The sequence below is a fragment of the Malus domestica genome, chromosome 15 (genome assembly GCF_042453785.1).
Source record: "Malus domestica chromosome 15, GDT2T_hap1".
In the NCBI taxonomy this organism is placed as follows: domain Eukaryota; kingdom Viridiplantae; phylum Streptophyta; class Magnoliopsida; order Rosales; family Rosaceae; genus Malus; species Malus domestica.
Genome location: NC_091675.1, coordinates 18022646 through 18046528, shown reverse-complemented (window position 1 = coordinate 18046528; position 23883 = coordinate 18022646). Strand labels below are relative to the sequence as shown.

The following is a 23883-nucleotide window of genomic DNA, read 5'->3' as shown; positions in this document are numbered from 1 at the left end:
CGTGTAAGATCCTCTTCCAACTCTCGAATCCGTTGGCCATCAAACACAGGTTGTTGATACGCATAGCGGATGACTTTTTTCAAGCGGAAAATCTCATTTTGTTCATTACACCCCTCATTTTTCCACCACATCACCAAGCCGTGTTTAACCTTCCGCAAGTTATTCACCAGGTTATATGCAAGAGTACCACCGAAAGCATTACCCCAACATGCATTACCACCTCATCGCACCTTGCATCCTGATTTCATTGTGGATCATACATGAACATTTTCTTTCATCGGGGTTGATCCACATCTGTTGAGAGCACTAACATTGCATGGTCCGACCCTTTAAACACCACATGTTTTACAACCGCTTGCTGATAACATTGGACCCATTCGTTTGTAGCAAGAGCACGATCAATCATTTCCTGGATAAAACCTTCCTTACGTATATTCCTTCACGTATACGAGTAACCTTCAAACCCAAATATTAATAAGCGTGCATGTGCCACAAAAGTCCAAAACACCGCATACTGGCAACTGTTCATCCATTGCCCCCCGCATTATCCAATTCTAATAATAAATTATTGAAATCACCCATCAACATACATGGTTCAGGGTAGCAAGCAATACACTCCGCTAGCACACCCAGTTGTTGTACCTGTTTACACTCATCAGTACTCGCATAAACAACCACCAGTCGCCATCTATAATGCCGCACCCCATCCTTAATCAGGACCTCAATGAAAAAATCACCATAGTTCACCAAAACCACATCTTGGGCATCCCTCCAAAACCAAAACACACACATACCATCTGCAATTCCCCTAGGCTCAATAGCATGCATACATGATATTCTGAGCCTACGTTTCAAGTAACGATACCTTCGACTATTATTTTTAGTTTCTAATAAAGCCACAACCTCAGTAGAGTCGATTTTGCTCTAAGAGATCGTCAATTGTCAGGTCCCTCCCCCCGGATACCCTGACAGTTCCAACATATGATTTTCATTGCGATCGTGGAAACCCCTGGTAGGTGGCCTCTGCTTGGTCCATTCCAAACCTTTGGATCTTGTTCACAAGGGTCAAACCTTCTTCGAACACCTCCAGCTCCTCACCATCTTCCTCACGGTTCATTTTCATTTCTCCCTGCGAGACAGCCTCAATGATAAGAAGAAGATTGAATAGATCCGAATCCTGAGACAATAAACTGGCCCCCAAATCTCCATGTGCACCGTCCTTCTTAGGAGCCATTTCAGACACATCATCGTGCATTTCTATAATTGGCATATTAAGATTAATCTCACGACTTGGCTGCAATACCTTAGTATTGTCCCCATTAGCTACAACCTCTTATGGATGATTCACTAACTCTATCATCCCTTCTCCAGGTGCAATGGAACCTCTTAGACCAATGAGCCCTGCATCAAAGGCTCTATCCTGCTACAACCATTGTCGTTCCTTCTCCTTTGCCTCCAAAGCACGTCTTCTGCTTAGGTCACCCTTTTCCAAGCTTTCATGGCACCTCCAATTAGATAAGGAGGACGAACCACTCTGCCCCCTTGTTCCCTTTTACCCATATTCTCTCCTCACGAGCCAATTCCCTTTCAGATCATACTCTACATCAAGCCCCTTAAACGTATATAACGCTTCTGTGTCAACCTCAGATGCCTCATCACCAAGTCATTCAGCCTTAGACTACCTAGTGGCATGCCCCACCTTGCCACAAATAAGACAGTAGCCGGGTAACCCCTCATAGCGAAAATTTATCCAGATTGTCTCATCATCAAGGAACTCCACATTTGCTCTTCGCATAAGCGGCTCCCGAACATCAAAAGAGATCTTCACACATAAAAAATGACCAATACAATCCTTACCATCATCCTTGTCCACCTTAACGACTTTACCGATCAAGCTTCCTATTGCCAGAGCAACAGCCTCTGTCATATTAAGCAGAGGAACATTATGCAATTGCACCCACATTGTTACCAAGTAAAGAGGTTCAGCCCATTGATCATGACAAGCTCCATCAACAACCAAAACTATATCATACCAAAACAACCATGGCTTCTCCGCCTCTAGTACAGGGCACATGTCCCGATGGCCTACAAAACGAGCCATGAACCGAGCCCAACCCAAAGCCCTAATAGAAACCCCATCCATTATTCTCCACATACTCTTAAATTGGTCAATAAACGTATTCTCATTAACAGGTTTCTTCGAAAATACCTCCGCCACAACACTATAATGGAACCCCAAATGTGCGCCCTCCACAACCTTCTTCTCAATCTTGACCCCCACCCTTCTCCTTCTCCGACAAGGAAATACTGGTTCCAAATTTCATTGCCAAACCCTCCATATTTTGCATTCTTGCCATTTCCACCTCCACAAACCCTAACCCTAAGACTTCATGCACATATAAAACATACACCAACACCCTCACGCAGACCCTTTACTTCAACCTTCCCATTCGCAAGTAGCCCAATTGCCTTTGTCACAAGTTCCTTAAGCTCGCCATCGTCCCTACCTTAGGGTTTCATATGCAAATCGCCAATCCCCTTAGCTCCAACTTTCTTGGACATAACCTAGAAAAATATTTAAATTGGCTACTCTTATTAGAGAAAGTTAGAATGCCCCATTCCGTTTCTACAATTTTTTATTAAACATTTGTGTCTTTTAAAGATTTGATTAAGACGCTTTGACTAGTGGCCACCTAAGTATTTTTAAATTTATTTTAATTAGTTTTTTTTTCTAAATGAAAAATGTTATATGTTGATTTCCCACTTAATCTTTTTAGTTAATAGAGGTTTTTTGGCGTGTCAGAATCTATGCCCCTTTTTTAGGGATGTTGGATAATTAATAGATATTAACTATTAAATCATCAATATTATCTCTTAATTTTTGAATTTTTAACATTTATTTTTCTATAATAAAACTTCATTGATCACGGAAAAAACTTACATCAGCAAAAAGAATGGAGATAGCCAATCCAACATGATGAAAACACCATAGATGCTACATTTATCTTGTTGAGTTCTAGTTTTATTGCATGGTTATGTAGTATGCAACAGAAAACAAGTGATTTTAAAATATTGTAGCACAATATAATTTGCATAAAAGTTGTTGACAAAAGGGATTAGTTGGAATGAGATTAATGTCATTCAGCATGAGATATATGAATGTGAATTTTAAATTGAAACCAAATTTAAATATATTAATTTCTAATTTGAATTGTACTCATGCCATGTTGAAATGTACTAATATGTCTTGAAACGTACTGATACCAAATTGAAATGTACCAATACTAATAGGATACATACCCATGCCAACTTATAATGTACAAACATATCGTCTAGAAATGTACCCATGCCAAATTGAAACGTACTGAAGTACCCATGTCACAGCCCGTCCCGGAATTTTAATTCCGAGGACGTGAAAAGACCAAAATGCCCTTAAGCGGAACTAAGGGGCGAAAATTTAACAATTGGATTTACATTAGTATGTTTAAAGTTGTGTTTGGACTTAGGTAGGGCCTCCTACCCTCAAAACATTCCCTAAAACCCGTAACCTTTCCTTCTCTCTCTTTTTCTTCTTTCATCTCAGAAAACTCTCTCACTCTCTCTCTTACTCTCGAACATACGGACTCACACCCAACCTCAATCAAACCTCTACGAACGTTCCATTTAAGACCACCATCGTGATCCTGAGGACTTCACGAGCTCGGGGATACCAAACTCAGGTGAGTTTCACTTCGGAAAACCCTAGTTTCAGTGTCACCGTAATATTGCACTGTTCACGAACTTCAAATTGGCTTTTTTTTTAGGCCAAACCAAGCTCACAGTGAGCTTAAGGAAGTCCCAAGGAAGCTCGGAGTGCTTCGTTGGAAGTTTTTGGACGTAAGAACACGGAGATCGACAAGTTCAAAGTTTGGCCGGAGCTTTCGAGGCTCTTTCCGGCGAATACCCGGCGAGTTAAGAGTTGAGGTAGGTATCAATCTCTTCGTCTCGTCAAGTAATACAACTTTCCTTTTTGTTTCACTCAATTTAGTTGAGTATTGAAGAAGTTATACTCATTTGAAAAATACCCAGTTTCCGGCGACCTCCGAGGCTTTCGAGGCAGTTTCCGGCCAAACCACGGCGAACTAGGTGTTTTGAAAGGTACCATTCTCTTTGTCTCTTCAAGGGCTACAACTTTCGTTTTTGAATCACTTGATTTCGTTGAGAAATGACAAAGTTATGGCAATTTGAAAAACGGCCGCCGGAAAAACCAGTCCGGCGACCCAAGGAAGAAGATGATGCGCGTGGGGGCGCGTGGACCCGTGCCTTCCTTGGCGCGTGGGGGCGCGTGCTACAGTAAAAAAATATTTTAAAAATATGTCGACGTCCGTGACGTCGAGTAGATCACTGTGGTATATTCATATACCCAATTTGAGCACCGTATGAGAAAGTTATTAAGGATTGTTGGTTAGGTGTTCGAATAACGTTTTATAGTTTTGGTGAAAATGTGAATTGATGATCCGACCGTTGGATCGTCACCAAACTTTGATACGTTGTAATACGTAATATTTGAGGATTATAGGAACTTACGGATTGGGAATCCGATTTACGGATCTTCCGGAATTGGAGTTGTAAGTCCATAATATAAAATGTTAACCGTCACTTAGTTTTGGAAATTGACGGAGATCCGACCGTTGGATGGTAATGAAATTTTAGGATGTTATCCTAGAGATATATTGTGGACCTCTGGAAGTTATGGATTTAAAATCTGAGTGGCAGATCTTCCGGATCGATCTACGTAGGGACGTATTTTATATAAGTTATATATTCTATCGATATGAATTCTGAGGTTGGATTTGATTACTATTCTAGGCGGCGATCGTCGTGACGCCTTGATGTGTGGTGCTAGGGAGTTGTTGGATGAACTCCAGGTGAGTGGGCAGTTTTGTTTTCCGTATATATATATACTTGACGTTTCCCAGAAATTGAATTGAAATGAAAATATGTTTAAAATGAAATGCATATGAGTTATGTGGAAAAACGGGAAGTGAAATACCATGCATAGAATTGATATGAAAAGTATATAGAAATGTGAGTTGAAATGCCATGCATGAATTAATATATGATGCATATGTATGAATTGGTGCGGTGGACGCACATGTAAGAATTGATTTATGATGCATATGTATGAATTGGTGCGGTGGACGCACAGGTAAGAATTGATTTATGATGCATATGTATGAAATGGTGCGATGGACGCACAGGTGAGTAGTTATTTCTGTTATGATGATGTTGATGTATATTGAGCTCAAATCCTGCACCATAGTTTAGTGCTTATAGTATTCACCGCATCGCACGCTCGCCTTGGATCCAAGTAGATGCTAGTCGTACAGTCCACGCGGAGTGGGTACGACAGGCCAGTCGCGAGAGTGTTAGTGAGATTCCGACTGGTGGGTAACCTTAGATTATGTGCACAGATGATTTATGAGAAGCACTAGAGCGTAACTTATGTGCAGAAGGCCGTACAGGTCACGCGGAGTGACTCCGGCAGAGTGTGAGAGTGATAGATTTTGAGCTCTAGGTTCAACCGTACAGGGCTATTAGAGGGCCTCCGGTTGATTACTTTATTGCACCTGATATGATTTATGTTGATGCATTCATACCTTATTACTGTTGAGATGATGTGGCATGGCATAATTAATATGAGAAATGTTGAGATGATGTGGCATGGCATAATTATGATGAAAATGTTGAGTTAATGAATTGAAGTATTGAGAATATATATATGTATATTTATATTTTATATTTCTGGGAAAGTATACAGGTTTTACGGAGAGGGGTTACAACGTTTTGAGAAATGTTTGGATTTGGAAAAGAATTGTTTTACTGACCCACTCAATTTTGGTTTTGCGCCCCTCCAGGTTCAGGAATCACAAAGGTGTGGTGACTACGAGGAATTTGACGGTGTTCTGACAGATTGGACAAAATTAGGACTCACCTTCGGGTGTATCAACTTATAAATTGTATCTTAAAGCTTCCGTACTGTGTAAATGGTTACGTCACTCTCACGTGATGGCCAGCATGCCCTCTTTCGGGACGGGGTGTGTCAACCCATGCCAACTTAAAATGTACCAACATATCGGCTAGAAACGTGCCAATACTAAATAGAAACATACCCCATATCATCTACCACTAGAATCTATTTTCCAAGAATGATCATGAAAGAAGAACATAAATATATATCACGTTAGAAGCATAAATAAATCAAATTTGATATGTTTTTAGATTTTTAAAACATATGTCTACTAGATTCTAGGAGATTTGGATAATTATTAGCTAATTGGTACATTATATATATGGCAAATTGTGTAATTTTGCATTAAAAATGATACTTATAATATATTTGCCACCTAAAATGTAGGAAAATGTTTAATAAAAATCTAAAAAGTATAGATGTTTAATCTAACAAATAGAACAATGAGACATTTAAATCTAAACGCCCCTTGTTTTAATTTTCTTTTGGCTTTTTAGCCAAAATGGTCCCTGAGATTTGCATAACACATAACTTGGGTCCCTGAGATTGAAAATCAATAGAAATGGTCACTGAAATTGTCCACCATCCATTATTTTGGTCATTCTGTTAAAAACTCCGTTAAGTATCCCAGAGCTCTTGGCTTAAAGTTTGGGCAATTTTCAAAACTTCGTAACTCAATCATTTCTAACCAAATTCGACCCATAATATATCAAATGAAGATAGGAAAGTGTAGAACAAGATTATACTATTTAGAAGCCCAATGGTTATAGGAGATGGCCAGAAAATAACCTGAAAGTTGACTGGTCCGCGAGAAAACTGGAAAACTCGCCGGAAACTGGGTAAACTTTAAACATTCATAACTTCTTCAATACTCAACAAAATCGAGTAATTTAAAAACAAAAATCATACTTCTCAACTAGACAAAGAGAATGGTACTTTCTTGATGGCTAATTCGCCATGGTTTGGCCGGAACACAACTCGAAAGTGGCTAACTCGAGACCAAGATAGCCACTTTTGAGCCGTTTTCCGGCCAAACCACGGATATTTAGCCATAAAGAAATGTACCATTCTCTTTGTCTCGTCGAGAAGTATGATTTTCATTTTTTGAATCACTCGATTTCGTTGAGTATTGAAGAAGTTATGAACGTTTAAAGTTTACCCAGTTTCCGGCGAGTTTTCCAGTTTTCCCGCGGACCAGTCACATTTTAGGCTATTTTTCAGCTATCTCCGACAACCATTGGGCTTCCAAATAGGTATAATTTTTTTCTACACCTTTCTATCTTCATTTTGATATATTATGGGTCGAATTTGGTTAAGAAACGATTGAGTTACAAATTTTTGAAAATTGCCCAAACTTTCGGCCAAGAGCTCTGAGACACTTAACAGAGTTTTTAAGGGAATGATCAAAATAATGGATGGTGGACAATCTCAAGGACCATTTCTATTGATTTTCAATCTCAGGGACCAAAGTGATGTGTTATGCAAATCTCATGGACCATTTTGGTTAAAAAACCTTTTTCTTTTGTCAAGTGTCTTCAGTAATGTTGTGTTTTCGAACAATTGAGGTTGCAAGTTGAGGGGCATGCACTATCTAGGTTTCCAATTTTCATACGCATTGTCATTGTGCTTCGTGAATAATTTGGGTGGACAAGGCAAGTGGCGGTGTAATCTTCCACTGAAATGTACTTCATGAATAGTATTCTTTTTAATGGTAAATTAAGGATAATAACTCAACTACTTGGTAAGGTAGGTAACAAAAGTGTCCATTTTCCTGCTATACTTGTGGAGCAAAAAATAATCTAAAAAATTCTGGAGGCGACACGTGGACTTTTAACCAAAAAAGATGAGATTACCTTTATTAAATAAGCAAGGCATCCCACACGCAACTCAGCATCCTAGGACATGCACGCAGAGCTTCTCCGCGTGTGGAAAAAGTTAAAGGTATTTAATGGTAAGATTATCCCTAAATCATATCATTAATACATTTCCAATTGAAGACAAACCTTATAAAGTAAGTAATCCTAGTCATTCACATTTATTCTGGGATAATTACCATTATTTCCAAGATATTATTTACACAATATCTTGGGAATATTCTCATCGAAACCTACCCTAAATACCCTATCTCCTCTATAAATACCCTATTTCTCCACAAAAAAATGATAGAGCTTTTTTTATACACATAAAACCCTAAATACTCACTTTTAGACATCGGAGATCCATTGGCCAAACCCTCTCCCCACTCATCGTGGGCGTGTGAAGCTTCGAGTATTTGATCAAAGGTGTTGATTTGTGAAGAAAGATGGAAATTTGCATCGACAATACTATATTGAACAAGTCCGTCCATAAACTAGAGACTGCATGCATGCCAAAAATGAAAGTCATTGGATATGTTATTAGATTACCCATCCTCTTGTATGGTGAGTAGCTAGGGTGCGGAATACCAGGTATATCTCTTTTTTATTTTAATTTTATTTTTTGTTTTTATTTTTGTTTTTTTGAGTACAATGATATATTTTGCATTAAGAGTAGAGGGGGTAGTTCGGGTAAGCCACACAATGAGCAACCTAATTTGATATTAAATTCGCTATCTACGAGATTCAAATATAAGATCTTTCACTTACAAGTGAAGAGCAATATGAGCTTCTTCTAAAACTCAGTGTCTAGCTAGCTAGGAATAATTGACCCCCTAAAAATGGAAGCTACTTAATCGACCAAGAAAAGTAAACCCTAAAAAAAAGTTTGGTATACAAATAAGCATGCCCATCCCCATGGCGATGCCCGCTTATATTCTCCTTCCTTGTATCCCTCTAATTAATTAGGTTGCACGCTTAGTACTTCGCTCACAGCATGTGTCACAGGGCGGAGGAGTCCCAAAGTCACAATAATAATAAGATTTGTACAGGGTAATATCTTTGACAAATAATATATAATGGTTAGTGTTCTTTACACTCTCCAATATTTGTATTCCTGCACTCATCTTAAGCAAAATTATTAGGTGACTGATGACATCGGGTACGTACTTAATGTCCGGGTGTTAGACCTATTCCTAATAAATAAGGCATGTTATTGGAACAACGTCATGTAGTAAAACTAATCTATGTGCTATAACCAGTGTACGTGGATTGGCTGTACTATGCATCGTGTTTGTGTTGTACACTACACAATTAGCATTAGGAAAATTATGAATTGTTGATACTTGTTTATTTTTTCCTTCTTTAGGCATGAGGCAGACATACTTTCTTTTGATACCTCGATAGCATGTTATTTAGGTATGAGATAATGTGGGACTCGCTTATATTTTTAATTTTTTATCTAGTAGTAAATGTTTAATTTGAAATAAATCAAAATGATACGTTTATCTTGCATCAACGACATATCCATTAAGGGCCTATAGGGTCCTGGGACTCTGTGGAAGCTGGTAAAAATGATTCGGAAGGTCCTATGGGAATATGCGTAGGTTTGCATAGGTGATAGTTGTCTTTTTCGAAATGACCTGGACAGATTTCAACGAGCCTTCACATTATGGTTTGGCAGATGTTTGCATGTGTCGAAATCATGACTTATCAGATCTGGACAGATTCCCCAAGTGATTGACAAAACTCAACAAAAATTAACCAATAATACGATTTCTAAATCAACCACTGCCTTGCATACACACCACTCCAAACAAGTAAACATGCCATTTTCAGCATATCTTCATTACAACGCTAGAGCACACATGCATCGTTGACCAAAATAAATTCGTGCATGTGTGCTCTTTCATTGTAGTGATAGAAATCTTGACATCACAAGGTATAACAATGCTGAAACATTGGGGCCGCAGCACCGATTTGCTTCTTGGCCCAACCTTTAACAGCTTTTTTTCAGTAAGAAGCCCTCATGTTAAGTCTATGAAGTCCCATATGAATGGGTACTTCCAGCCCAAATAGTATCCAAGTCCATGTAGCTGAAAATTGCAAACTCTGTTTCCCAAGAAGCAGTTGGACATTTTGCTATTTTGGGCGTGGCCCAAAAACTGCTACTGCTGCCAGCCTGCCCTTTCCCTATTTGAAAAGACTTCATCTATTACTTCTCAAACACCAACTTCTCCTCTTTGTCCACCTAAACCCCTCCTTTTACCCAAATTCCTCCAAACTCTTCACGTCCTAATTCACAACTCATAAACAGTAGCCACCTTAAATATTTACCTTCCCCAAAACTCTTGCATAAGTACAATTGTTCTACACAACGTCCCTCTCACATAAGTACTCTACCACGTGATGAGTTTTTTTTACACAGAAGACGAATTCTTCTGTTCTACAATGAATTACCCATCAACCCAATGTATAAGGTATACATTAAAAGAAAAAAAAAATGACAAACTCTGATCACACGAACCATCCCATAACTCGTCCAAGAGTTAAATCAAGACTCCTGATGATACATTCAATTGCAAATGGTATGAGGGTGATAACGGCCAGGGAAAATGTGGAAGATAAGAGTGGTTTTGTGTTTGTACATTACAACATAACGCGGACAGGTGACACATTTCTTGGGCGAACTTGGAGGGAGAGACCAAGGGTTGTTTTTGCTTACACATACATGGGCTCTCTCATCAACAGACAAAAATGGTTCGACTACAGTCACTACTTGCACATACCGAGCAGGACAAATGAGTACCTCTCTTACTAGACTTATATAGTCACATTGAAATTTTATGTTTAAGCCAAAATAACATAGTCTATTCACATCATGAGACGGTCTAAAAAGGTGACATGCATATTAAATTTATTAAAGACATGAACAATTAGTTTATAGGAAATTAAAGTGACGATGATGGGACTAAGTTCGAGCGTGCAAGTGTATGAGACCAGGTTCGAGCTCATCGGGTCGGCCCAAGTATGCACGAATGTCATCTGATAAAGGAGCAAAGCCCTTTCTCAGCCTGACTTTTATCAAAGGAACAAAGTGGGTTCTCCCTTATATATAGTATACTACTCATATCATCAGTATATATATATACATATGTGTATCAATGTAGTAAATAAAAGGAGGAATGCTAGGTAGAAGGCCAAAGGCAACTAGCTAGCTAGCCAGCATCAATCTGCTCTCATGTAAGTGTTGTATCGTGTGTATGTAGTTTACCCGATGTTGTATGATTGTCGGAAAGCAGATTATGTAATGAAAATTGGGGTTTCTATACACCACATAGTAATTGAGTTTTCTTTCTGCAAGTAACAAACAAAATTTGACACCCCCACCCTCCAAAAAAAAAAACTTTACGGCTAGGTAAATACCATATATTCTATAATAGAATTATCATTGTAACTAAACAACAATATACCACGATTTTTCTCTCCATAATTAATGTTTTGTTTTCCTCCTCTATTATAAGCAATTGCAGTAACTTCCAACCATGCGAGTAGTTCTTCGGTTATTTAAGCACTAATGTCATCATCCCCTTTAACGGCAGAGAAACTTACATTTTAAGTTTATCATGAGATGCTACATGGTAGTCAAAACACATAATGACATGTGATAAGTTTGAGATATTACCATATTAGCTTTTCCGATACAAGTCAGTTTCTCCCTATCAAGTCGAGAGTTCCAGTGATTGGTTGAGGTGATGAAATATTTTGGTACCTTAATTTAGAAGCTTATGTGCACATATTTACGTGGAACGACAATTAACCCAGTGTCAAATGGGTTTCCAAACTAAGTTCAAACTTGGCTACATTTTTCCTCACGCATTTTTCTCATTACACAGATTCATATGTATTTATGGCATTTGAATCGAATAAAACAAAAAAGAATTGAGAGATAGAGATAAACAAGGGTGTGCAAAATCATATCGTCAAATTTGATATAATGGTAGCACTTGAAAATAAGCTGGCTAGAATTTGTTAGCGGGAACCATATTAATTAGGAAATTAATTCATATTTGACATATATTGTGATGGAGGACAAATGTGTTTCGTACTTGAGGATTAAACATCAGAAGATGTAGGTAACAATCAATCAGAGAAAAAAATAGAGAGGTTAAAAAAGTTTAACTAAAGTTTCTGCAATTGTTGTTAATTCAAAAAAAAAGAAGAGAAAAGCAAAAAGATGTCTGAATACAAGGAGACCCTGCTTTACACCAGAAAATCACACCCCTAAAAACCTGGACCACTAATAAGAAACTTCATCACGGTCACTTACTCTTCATTGAATGACTTTCCAGTCTCCGGCTGCAAAACCACCAACAATACCAAATTAACAACATCAATAAAACTAGCAACCTAGTTCGTGAAGAAAGACAAAAATACTTATTATGCAATGTGGATCCATCAAATTGAAAACGGATCAAGGGCTTCTGGAGTACATGTCACTGTGTCGGTATCCTAGGATAATCACACATTCATACGAGAAATTAAGCTAAAAACGCATGGGAGTGTGCGATTGACTTGAGATACTGCCGGTTAAAGAACTTTAGAATTCATTGTGGGCATCAAAGAGGATGACTTGATCTATAAGGCACTGTAATGTGAAGGTAGTTAAAGTATGTGGTTTTTTTTACCTGGGCTGTCATCGGGGTGAGCTTTCTGATGGTTCTCCATGCACTTCAAGAGGTACTTGAAGGTCTCAGTCTCACATGGGATTGTGAGCCCGCCGCTATGATCAAACCCAAATTCCTCCTCAGCCTTCTCCAGCAATACTTTAAAAAGGGAGTGACTGAGGTAGCTAGTGGGAATGATGAACCTCCGAAGCTCCGGTCCAACATAAACCGCCAAATATCCTTTGGGGATATCATGTGGCGGTTCGGGACTGTAGCATATATCCTCATCCGAGTCACAAATAACATTTGTTAGCCTCTGGCTAATTGCCGGTGAAATACCCCCATGGCCTCGTTCAGAGGGAGTGGTGCTCTCCCCTCCTCTTTTTTCAGAATGGGGATCCCCTCCTCTTCTTTCAGAATGGGGACTACTGTTGGCTCGGGGGCTGTTTGCCCTTGAGCCAAGCGTGACGGCTTGCCACTTCTGCAGGATTTCTTTGAACTTGACGATCTGCCTGATTCCAGTCAACTTGGTGCCACCATTTTCATTCATTGCTACAGGTTTTACCACAATTGTTGAAAGAATCCCAACACAGATATCAGATTGTCCGATTCCACACAAGGTCTCATCAGATCTTCCACTATGAAAGGATTAATTCAAATCAACCTCATCATTATAATTCAAATCATCATTATCATTGTCTCTACCATGCCAAATCTACCAAGTATACAACCAAGTTCCGTACTTTTTCTTATTCTTGATATAAACGATATTCTACTTTAAAGTGTAGGGAGGAAGATTTGAACTTTGGTGCATAGCGGAGGAGCACATCTGCTCTAGCCAATGTGCCTACGCCCACATCTGCAACCAAGTTCCAAACTTTAACCAGTCCTACATTGATTTCTAGGATTGTACATTCACGTAAGATGAAATAGCAACATGGGTAATATACTTCTTCAATATTTTCTGTATTCCGTAAAGTGAAATGTTTTATCTTTCCTTGTGAAAATTCAATAAAATATCTAAATTTCATCCCAATTTTTAAGTTTTGGTTCAAATTCTTCATTTTTGGCTAACAAAGAGGCCAGATTTGAAATTGAAAAACCCAATTGCTCTACCAAAAAAACTTGCATGTATGATGAATGTATGATGATTCAGATTCCAGAAATCCCATAAATCCAACATTCCAAAAGAAAAAACAAAAGAACCCATATTGCCAAAAACATAACATCAAAATGCAACCAAGTAAAAAAAAAAAAAAAAAGATAATAAATATGAAAATTCCAATATTCCAAATAATGAATATCAAATAAACATTACCTGAGGAGGGGGAGCACATCAGCTGCAAACCCGAAGAAGAAACGCCATGGGAGCTTCGGAAGGAAATAACGGAGCGAGCTCTAGGTCTCCAAAGAGAGAGATTGTATTCAGAAAATTCTAAATATTGCTAATAATAATAATTAATAATAAATCCAAAGAGAAAAAGGAGACGAGTGTTTTGGGAGTTTTACTACTTTTGTGATCCCATCATTTTTCGGAAGCAAATTTTCCTTTCTCACTCGCTCTGCCTACGCTTTCGGAGGGCTCTGTTTTTTCGGTTTTCCTAGGAACCAAGCAAACCTAACGGCTTCTCTTCTTCTATATCAAAATAAATTATATAATTTTGCTTTCTCATGAGACCAAAAAAAAGGTAAAAAACAGAAAAGTGTGTTTATATTTGATGAACTGGAAAATTATGAGGACTTGGAAGAGGAGATGTTATGAAAAACAGAGGAGCATATTTATGGCCGATGAGCTCGCAACTTTGAACGACCTTTCGTGTGCATAATGGCATCGGCTTTTGCTTTTCGTTTTTGAGTTTTGGCTTTTCCACGTGCTTTGAGGAATCTCCATAGTCCAATCCCATGCCAAGTCTTTTTCTATGAGATGCCGATCCATTAGTTTTTTTATAGTCACTTAGTAATACGGTCTGGTGATATTCTTTTTTGTTTAGAAATGGGAGATTTTAGGTTCGAATCTCGTAGATGACGAATTCGATACCAAATTAAGCTGCTCATTGTGTGACATAGTCAAACTCTCCCTCCTCCTAATGTAAAAATATCAATGTACTAAAAAAAAGTCATTAATTTTTTATTTGGTTTTTTTTTTTTTAGCGAATACGTCACATAACACAAACTAAACTAGCTAGAAAATATAAAATAAACTAGCTAGAGCAAGGGAAAAGAAGACAAGGGACCTAAACCAAGTGAGGTGCATCAAGGATGAGGATGGAAAGGTTCTTGCTACAGAGAACGCGGTTAAAGACAGATGGAGAGGTTATTTTCATAATCTTTTCAATGAAGGACATGAAAGGAGTGCTTCTTTAGGGGAGTTGAGTAACTCAGAAGAGTGTAGAAACTACTCTTTTTATCGTCGAATCCGGAAGGAAGAAGTGGGTGTAGCTTTGAAGAAGATGAAGCATAGAAAAGCAATAGGCCCAGACGATATACCAATCGAAGTGTGGAAAGTTTTGGGAGAGACAGGTATAACATGGCTCACTGACCTTTTCAATAGGATTTTGAAAACGAAGAAGATGCCAAATGAGTGGCGAACGAGCACTTTGGTGCCTATCTACAAGAATAAGGGCGACGTACAAAATTGCATGAACTATAGGGGTATTAAGTTAATGAGTCATACAATGAAGCTCTGGGAGAGAGTCATTGAGCATAGATTGAGGCAAGAGACACGGGTTTCGGACAACCAATTCGGGTTCATGCCAGGGCGCTCAACCATGGAGGCAATCTATCTCTTACGAAGATTGATGGAAAGATATAGAGATGGGAAAAAGGATTTACACATGGTCTTTATAGATTTGGAAAAAGCGTATGATAGGGTCCCAAGAGACATTCTTTGGAGGATCTTAGAGAAGAAAGGAGTACGAGTAACATATATCCAAGCTATAAAGGATATGTATGAAGGAGCAAAGACTGCCGTAAGAACTCATGAAGGACAAACCGAAAGCTTTCCCATAACTGTAGGATTACATCAAGGCTCATCCTTAAGTCCTTACCTTTTTGCGTTGGTAATGGATGAGTTAACAGGACATATTCAAGATGATATTCCTTGGTGTATGCTTTTCGCAGACGATATAGTGTTGATAGATGAAACTCAGGAAGGGGTAAATGCAAAGCTTAACCTTTGGAGAGAAGTGTTGGAATCTAAAGGTCTTCGCCTAAGCCGATCAAAGACAGAATATATGGAGTGCAAGTTCAGTGCAGATGGAGGCCAAAACGAGTTAGGGGTGAGGATCGGAGATCAAGAAATACCAAAGAGCGACCGTTTTCGTTACCTAGGATCTATCTTGCAAAAGAACGGAGAATTAGATGGAGATCTCAATCATAGAATACAAGCTGGATGGATGAAGTGGAAGAGTGCATCTGGCGTGTTGTGTGACCGCCGTATGCCACTGAAGCTCAAGGGAAAATTTTATAGGACGGCAATAAGGCCGGCGATGCTGTATGGCACAGAATGTTGGGCGGTGAAGCATCAACACGTACACAAAATGAGTGTAGCGGAGATGAGGATGCTTCGTTGGATGTGTGGGTACACGAGAAAGGATAAGATTAGGAATGAGGATATCCGGGGTAAAGTAGGAGTAGCCGAAATTGAAGGAAAGATGAGAGAAAATCGGTTACGGTGGTTTGGACATGTGCAAAGAAGGCCTACTGACGCTCCGATTAGAAGATGCGACTATGGGACAGAGGTTCAGGGCCGAAGGGATAGAGGAAGACCTAGGAAAACTTTGGAAGAGACTCTAAGAAAAGACTTAGAGTACTTGGATCTAACGAAGGACATGAAACAGGACCGAGCACAATGGCGTTCTAAGATTCATATAGCCGATCCCACTCAGTGACTTGGATTTTCCAAGTCTCCAACCGAGAAGTTTTCCTCACTCGAAAAATTAAGGGAACACTACCCCAACCTACATGCTCCACTCAGAAAGCTTCAACATACAAGCTTCAACAAAAGAAAATTCAAAGAACTTAGCGAAGAAGGCTTTGGTGTATTTAACACAATACGTTGAAATGAAGGAAAACTTATTTATTGATATCCCCGATAAGCTACAAATATGTACATATACATGAGTCAAAATAAACAAACAAGATGGAGCCTTCACAAAGGTTGCTTAGGAGAAGTCTCAGCAGTCGGTAGAGCCCCAGAAAGAGAAGGCATCGAAGGGGGATCGTTCGGAGCCTCAGTACTGGACAGAACCCTAGAAGGAGGAGGCATCAGAGGTTGATCATTTGGAGCTTCATTACGCGGTACAGCCCCAGAAGACGAAGGCAATAAATGCCTTTGGAACAAACCCACAAATCTCTGATGATCAAGTAAAACCTGGCCATCAGTTTCCTTCATCTGGTCAAGCTTCCTCTTCATGTTTGTAGCATAGTCATGTGCGAGCCGGTGCAACTGTTTATTCTCATGCTTGAGCCCTCTAATCTCCTGTTTGAGACTCATCACTTCGGCCGCCAATGATTCAACTTGGCGGGTTCGAGCAAATAGGCGTTGGGCCATATTAGACACAGAACCTGCACACTGAACACTGAGAGCCAGTGAATCCTTAACAGCTAACTCATCAGACCGTTTGGAAAGTAGTCTGTTATCTTTGGGAGTGAGAAGGTTCCTGGCCACCACCGCAGCGGTCATATCATTCTTCATCACGGAATCCCCAACGGTAAGAGGACCAGTAGGGGAGACGAAGGATGGGCGCCATATGTTGTCTGGAGAAGGCGGGGCTGCCTCTTCAACAAGGTTCAAGTCAAAACGACGGTCGGAGGGGCCAGACATTTTCAAAGGTATTGAAGAGAGAAGAGGTCGGACAAATCAAGATCTTAGAAGTGCAAGAATGGAGCTTCTACTGGTGGAGATTCAAGTGTGCTTTGGAACTTAATGCCAGCCCCTATAAAAAGCTACACTCGACGGAGCTTCAGACATCGAAGAGGCGCCTGCTTAGAAATCGAAGAGGCGTTTGCTTTCTCAAAAGCTGGGCTGCTTAGAGACCACGAGGGTTGATCTCATAAATCGAAGAGGTGTTTGCTTTCTCAAAAGTTGGGCTGCTCAAAGACCACGAAAGCCGATCTTAGAAATCGAAGAGGCGCTCGCTTCCTCAAAAGCTGGGCTCCTCAGAGACCACGAGGGCCGATCTCAGAAATCGAAGAGGCACCTACTTTTCCAGCCTTGTCAGCACCTGTCACACGCACACTCAGCTTTGCGGAAATTATGGGTATTTTGTCGAAGACTTCTGGGGAAGTAGAAAACACATGAATCTTACTGTCCAATCACCCACTTCCCACACGCAGCAATAGCTCATGGGTACCACAGATAACTTTGCCAAAGTTCTCTGCCAAAGTTGAGCACGTGAAGCTTGCAGCTCCCACTACATCGCTCTGACCAAGAAGGGTAAAAGAATAGCAAAGAAACAGCACTAACAAAGTTTAGACCCATAAATTTTGAAGGTCTAGCTACCATATTATTACCCACAAGGGTAAAGGAACAGTACCACTGTTGGATAATTGGAAAGTCCCTGTGTGTCAACCTCTGTGCCTCGTGGCAAGGTAGACTAGCAAACAGGCCCAACCTTTACTCACATTCGAGAAAACACTCCCAATAAGATTGCTTGCTCCAAAATCGAAGAGGCACCGTCCTCCGAATCTCGAGAGCCAGACTCCCAACATGACTACTTTCTCAAAAATCGAAGAGAGGGTAAAGGAACAGTACCATTGCTGGATAATTGGAAAGTCCCTGTGTGTCAACCTCTGTGTTTCGTGGCAAGGTAGACTAGCAAACATGCCCAACCTTTACTCACATTCGAGAAAACACTCCCAACAAGATTGCTTGCTCCAAAATCGAAGAGGCACCGCCCTCCGAATCTCGAGAGCCAGACTCCCAACATGATTACTTTCTCAAAAATCGAAGAGACACTGCTCCCCGAATCTCGAGAGCCAGACCCCCAGCATGATTGCTTTCTCAAAAATCGAAGAGGCATCGTTCTCCGAATCAATCGAAGAGGCGCTCGCTTTCTCAAAAGCTGGGCTGCTCAGAGACCACGAGGGCCGATCTCAGAAATCGAAGAGGCACCTTCTTTTCTAGCCTTGTCAGCACCTGTCACACGCACACTCAGCTTTGCGGAAATTATGGGCATTCTGTCGAAGACTTCTGGTGAAGTAGAAAGCACATGAATCTTACTGTTCAATCACCCACTTCCCACACGCAACAATAGCTCATGGGTACCACAGATAACTTTGTCAAAGTCTCTGCCAAAGTTGAGCACGTGAAGCTTGCAGCTCCCACTACATCGCTCTGACCAAGAAAGGTAAAAGAATAGCAAATAAACAGCACTAACAAAGTTTAGACACATAAATTTTGAAGGTCTAGCTACCATATTATTACCCACAAGGGTAAAGGAACAGTACCACTGCTGGATAATTGGAAAGTCCCTGTGTGTCAACCTCCGTGCTTCGTGGCAAGGTAGACTAGCAAACATGCCCAACCTTTACTCACATTCGAGAAAACACTCCCAACAAGATTGGTTACTCCAAAATCGAAGAGGCACCGCCTTCTGAATCTCGAGAGCCAGACTCCCAACATGATTACTTTCTAAAAAATCGAAGAGACACTGCTCCCCGAATCTCGAGAGCCAGACCCCCACCATGATTGCTTTCTCAAAAATCGAAGAAGCATCGTTCTCCGAATCTCGAGAGCCAGATACCACATACCACTTTTTCAAAGTGCTCTGACAGAGTTAAAACATGTGAAGCTGGCAGCTCCCACTACCGTGCTATGACCAAGCAGGGTAAAGGAATAGCATTACTACTTGTTGTTAGGGAGACTCTTATATATGTCGACCTCCATCCCCAACGAACAGGCAGACCTGCAAAAATGCTCAACCCTTCCTCATATCTGAGAGGGCACTCCCAACGAAGCCTTTCGAAATATTCAGCTTTCTTTCCCCCCGATAATACATCTGCAAACAAGCTATACTAGAGCAAGAATATCTCATATCATCAGGGTTAAAAGCAAGAGTATCCCATATCATGCTTTTTCCCTGTCTTTTCCTTTGGCCTTGTTTTTACCTGCAAGACAAGGAGAAAGAGAGCAATCAGTCAGCACTTGAAATCAAGCTCCCAGCCAGGAACTGACAGCCTGGAACCCCTTACCTGATTACTTACCTGGCATTGCTCTCGAGTACTCATCTTCAACATCTTATGTTGCCAGGGAAGATACCGCATCTGCTTGAGGAACAGATAGGGCAAGTGCGAAGGATACAAGGAAGCATGTGGAGACAAGCGTAACAGCACACGTGCCGATCCATCCATTACTCTGTCAAAAGCAAAAGTATCCCATATCAGCAGGGTCGAACGTACTCTAGATTTGATGGACTTGTTTTGACCCTTAAATTCTTCAGTCGGCCTTATACTCTGGAGGAAACCAGAAAACCCTCCAGCTCAGTTCAAGAATAAGCCTGTGGAAAGTTACTTCTTCAAAAGCAAAAGTATCCCATATCATCTCTTCTCATTTTTCTTCTCTTTATCCTTCATGCTGCTGCAAGATGGGGAGAAGGTGAACAATCAGCCGGAGCTCTGATTGCTTACCTTGTCTGTCACCTCTTTCAGCAAATCCCCTAGCTCGGCGACTTGGGGGACTCCTACTACATGGTTTGTATCGCGCTTGACCAAGCCTGAAACTACAAGTAAGCTTCAAGTGAAATTGATACATTACCTTGTGCATCTCCACCAGTTAAAGATACCACCCCTGGATGGAGGAAGAGTACTTCCAGAGAAGCTGCCACATCTACCTATGAGACAGATAAGGCAAGTCAAGATGATACCACACTCTGATACTTAGAAGTTTCGTGATTACGAGATCATTCTCCCACAATATTTCCTAATGTCATTTGTACTCTAATGTCATTTGTACTAAATCATTCACTTGTACTCACTAAAGGAGAGCTTGAACCTATGTACTTGTGTAAACCCTTCACAATTAATGAGAACTCTTCTATTCCGTGGACGTAGCCAATCTGGGTGAACCACGTACATCTTGTGTTTGCTTTCCTATCTCTATCCATTTATATACTTATCCACACTAATGACCGGAGCAATTTAGCGAAGATCACAAAAAGCGACCGTTTTCGCTACCTAGGATCTATCTTACAAGAGAACGGAGAATTAGATGGAGATCTCAACCATAGAATACGAGCTGGATGGATGAAGTGTAAGAGTGCATCCATCATGTTGTGTGACCGTCGTAGGCCACTGAAGCTCAAGGGAAAGTTTTATAAGACGGCAATAAGGCCAGCGATGTTGTATGGCACAGAATGTTGGGCGGTGAAACATCAACACGTACACAAAATGGGTGTAGCAGAGATGAGGATGCTTCGTGGGATGTGTGGGCACACGAGAAAGGATAAGATTGAGAATGAGGATATTCGAGGTAAAGTAGGAGTAGCCGAAATTGAAGGAAAGATGAGAGAAAATCGGTTCCGGTGATTTGGACATGTGCAAAGAAGGCCGACTGACGCTCCGGTTCGAAGATGTGACTACGGGACAGAGGTTCAGGGCCGAAGGGGTAGAGGAAGACCTAGGAAAACTTTGGAAGAGACTCTAAGAAAAGGCTTAGAGTACTTGGATCTAACGGAGGACATGACACAAAACCGAGCGCAATGGCGTTCTAGGATTCATATAGCCGACCCCACTTAGTGGGAAAAGGCTTTGTTGTTGTTGTTGTGTTGTCACATAACACAAACATGAACACATAAGATCGCTTTTTAGGGAATACAGATTGTTTAATGGAATCATTAAATCATAACAAAACACAAACACATAACATCGCTTTTTTCTAGTTTCGTTTCTCACTCCTAAAATGTAAATTTGCATTCATCGATTTCTTTTGATCTTTCAGCCATATGCTCTTCTCCGTATCAACTACACAAAAGGGAAGTTTTGAAAGTTGAATTAAAAATAAAAGAATAAATAAACAACAACGAGAGTATTTTGAAACATTTCGATAGTGTTAATATCACCTCCTTATAACAATCGAGAACATAACAATAACAAAAATTATTTGAAGTTGTCTATTTGAAATGATTGTAACACTACTAATAGGGCCAAGGATTAGCTATCCTTAAATAGTGTCTTCTTCTATGTCCCGTAGCTAATTTGACTAGCTATAAGACATGGAAAAGAGGGTGATGAGAGTGTACTAAATATTATAAGCTAGTACGTACCTTTAGTTTGTAGCATTCGACGACTTTAAGCAACTTTGCACCCACACATTACATTACATATTACATTAGATGATGACACTCACAAAGTCAAATAAAAAATCTTTGAAAAAAAAATTTGTGACAACATGTGGCAGGCTTGGTGCATGAATATTTTTTTTGCCAAAAACCCTTTCCTTAATTTATCAGACCAGAAACGCTTTCTCCACGTGATTAGCACCCCCACACTATAATTCATCTTTAAAAAGTTAGCATTTAAAAATAACAAATGTAGGTCTTTGTTGCATGCATGTTCATGCACTCATTGACATCGTTGTGTTCTTTCATGTCGCACATGTAGAGGAATTGTTTTTGAGCTGGCCAAAGATGAATTCATTTTTAAGGATACATTACCAGCCACATTTGTTGATAAGGATGGAGAGGATAAACATTTATATAATTATATTTAAGCTTCCAAATCGGAGTATGTATGCTAGAAGCTACTCTATGAAACTTAAAAGGGATGCATTCTAACTTCAAAGCAATTTTTTTTTTCTACCGTATAACAATGTTTAACATACATTACTATATTAATGGTGACTATCGTTCTAAATCATGTCAGGAAAAGATGAATAATGTCATGTTGAATGGTTAAAAAATGTAACGCATGCAATACATTGTTGTTTATATAGTAGAATTTTTCTCGAATCACAAGATCGATAGATGAATCACTACTGCGTTAATATACAGTTCTTGTAAAATAGCAATGTTGAGGCTCCTATTTTAGCCATTTACACTATAACCTGAATATATTACAAATTGTTTTTTATTTGCTCTCATTGGAGGAGTATAGAAACCAAACCAGTGTAAGAAAAATCACAGAATCTGGTGAGGAGCTCAGCAGCCTCAGCTAACTGTGGATTCTTAGAATCCAACTATTGAAAAGTATGATATTTGGACTTGGGCCACTAATTTGCCTCCGGGATTACAAAGATTTTCTTATCTTTTGGGCCAGATAATTGAGATCAACATAGATTTGAGCAAAGTCAGTAATACAGAGTTGAGCTTCTTGAGCCTGATATGACCTAACTAAAACTCGTGAAGATCATCATTTCACCTAATTAAGTTCCTTTTAATTTAGTTTTCTTGGAATACAGTCAAACAATATTCTGTTGAGAAACTATTGGTTTTTTTTTTTTTGTCGATAGAAAAACTGTTGGTTTTCATTGGCAATTTGTGGTTATTATTGATCAGTCCCTGCTCACTCATAATCTTGGTTTGACCTTACTCACCTTCAAAACAATTCTAACAAGAAAAACGATGTATAGTTCAAAGAATGCACTGAGAAAAAAATTGTTCAAAGAATGGATCCTCCTTAGACACATGAGACGATACTAAATCGAGGTAGGGTTGCATTAGGGTTAAGGAGTAAGCAAAAATGGACAGTTTACTTATCTTTTAAGCTTCTTAATAAGGGTGAAAACTTATCTTTGTTAGTTCATGTTGCAAAAGTTGTTTCCTGAAAACAAAAATCATGGACCCGCCATTGTTCTTGCTGATTATTTATTCTTATTACTATTATTTTGTTGCTTAGGTTTCTGGCAATTTTGAATTTTTGAGATTGAAACATGCAAATAAAATGAATGGAATGAGAAGGGACACGAAGTTCAAGAGTAGCTATGAGTTCAATTGCTTGATTTTGAAGGATTAAATTACTTGGTGGACTGTGCGACTAAACTCAACATATAGATTTTGTGTCAGTGTCATTCCACAGACTTGCTTCGAAACTTAGATTTTTGCCACACCCAGCATGTATCACCATCAAAAAACATGTCCACATTAAGACATGCATTTTGTTTCTAGTTGATTAGTAGGTTCCACCTAATTGACCAAAATGCTGCTTAAGAAATCTTAATTTCTCTAATTTATTTAATGTTGTTGTTGCCTAGTACAATATTTTCAGTACGAGGGAGAGGGAGTACAAGATCGATGAGCTAGGACACACATATATATACGAAAAAGTTTCTTTGTTTGCTATAGGATTTCAAGTACGTACGAACTCAAATGTGATTTTTAACCAAGAAAATTTTCATAGACACAGATAAGTTCATGCA

The 23883-nt window shown here is 39.6% G+C and overlaps 2 protein-coding genes and 1 long non-coding RNA gene across 4 annotated transcripts; 1 reads left to right on the top strand and 2 right to left on the bottom strand.

The window, feature by feature from the left end:
- Positions 1-988: 988 nt before the first annotated feature.
- LOC139191740 (uncharacterized) lies at positions 989-2143 on the bottom strand. Its single transcript, XM_070812745.1, has 2 exons — positions 1700-2143; positions 989-1294 (listed from the first exon to the last, which is right to left on the bottom strand). The coding sequence occupies exons 1-2, from the start codon at positions 2141-2143 to the stop codon at positions 989-991; spliced, it is 750 nt and encodes a 249-aa protein (XP_070668846.1).
- Positions 2144-3506: 1363 nt separating this feature from the next.
- Positions 3507-6165, top strand: LOC114821697 (uncharacterized). The gene is made up of 5 exons (XR_003769434.2): positions 3507-3719; positions 3804-3963; positions 4069-4137; positions 4849-4907; positions 5898-6165. It is a non-coding gene; the product is annotated as an uncharacterized lncRNA (long non-coding RNA).
- Positions 6166-12023: 5858 nt separating this feature from the next.
- Positions 12024-14358, bottom strand: LOC103400902 (uncharacterized). Of its 2 annotated transcripts, none has more exons than XM_029095045.2 (3): positions 13849-14358; positions 12552-13168; positions 12024-12222 (listed from the first exon to the last, which is right to left on the bottom strand). In XM_029095045.2, exons 2-3 carry the CDS (start codon positions 13078-13080, stop codon positions 12197-12199), a joined length of 555 nt encoding a protein of 184 aa, XP_028950878.1. In that variant the 5' UTR covers positions 13081-13168; positions 13849-14358; the 3' UTR covers positions 12024-12196. The 2 variants fall into 2 exon arrangements, with proteins under 2 accessions (XP_028950878.1, XP_028950877.1); XM_029095044.2 differs by having other exon boundaries at positions 12552-13082; positions 13849-14312.
- Between the last annotated feature and the right edge of the window lie 9525 nt (positions 14359-23883).

Bases quoted from the DNA above. Each gene is read 5' to 3' on its own strand.
- LOC139191740 (XM_070812745.1), bottom strand. From the start codon at position 2,143: ATGGATGGGGTTTCTATTAGGGCTTTGGGTTGGGCTCGGTTCATGGCT. The intron at 1,295-1,699 runs GTGGGGCATGCC...AAGGTATTGCAG, and splicing joins ACTGTCTTATTTGTGGCAAG to CCAAGTCGTGAGATTAATCT.
- LOC103400902 (XM_029095044.2), bottom strand. The intron at 12,223-12,551 runs GTAAAAAAAACC...GTGGTTTTGCAG, and splicing joins TCACCCCGATGACAGCCCAG to CCGGAGACTGGAAAGTCATT.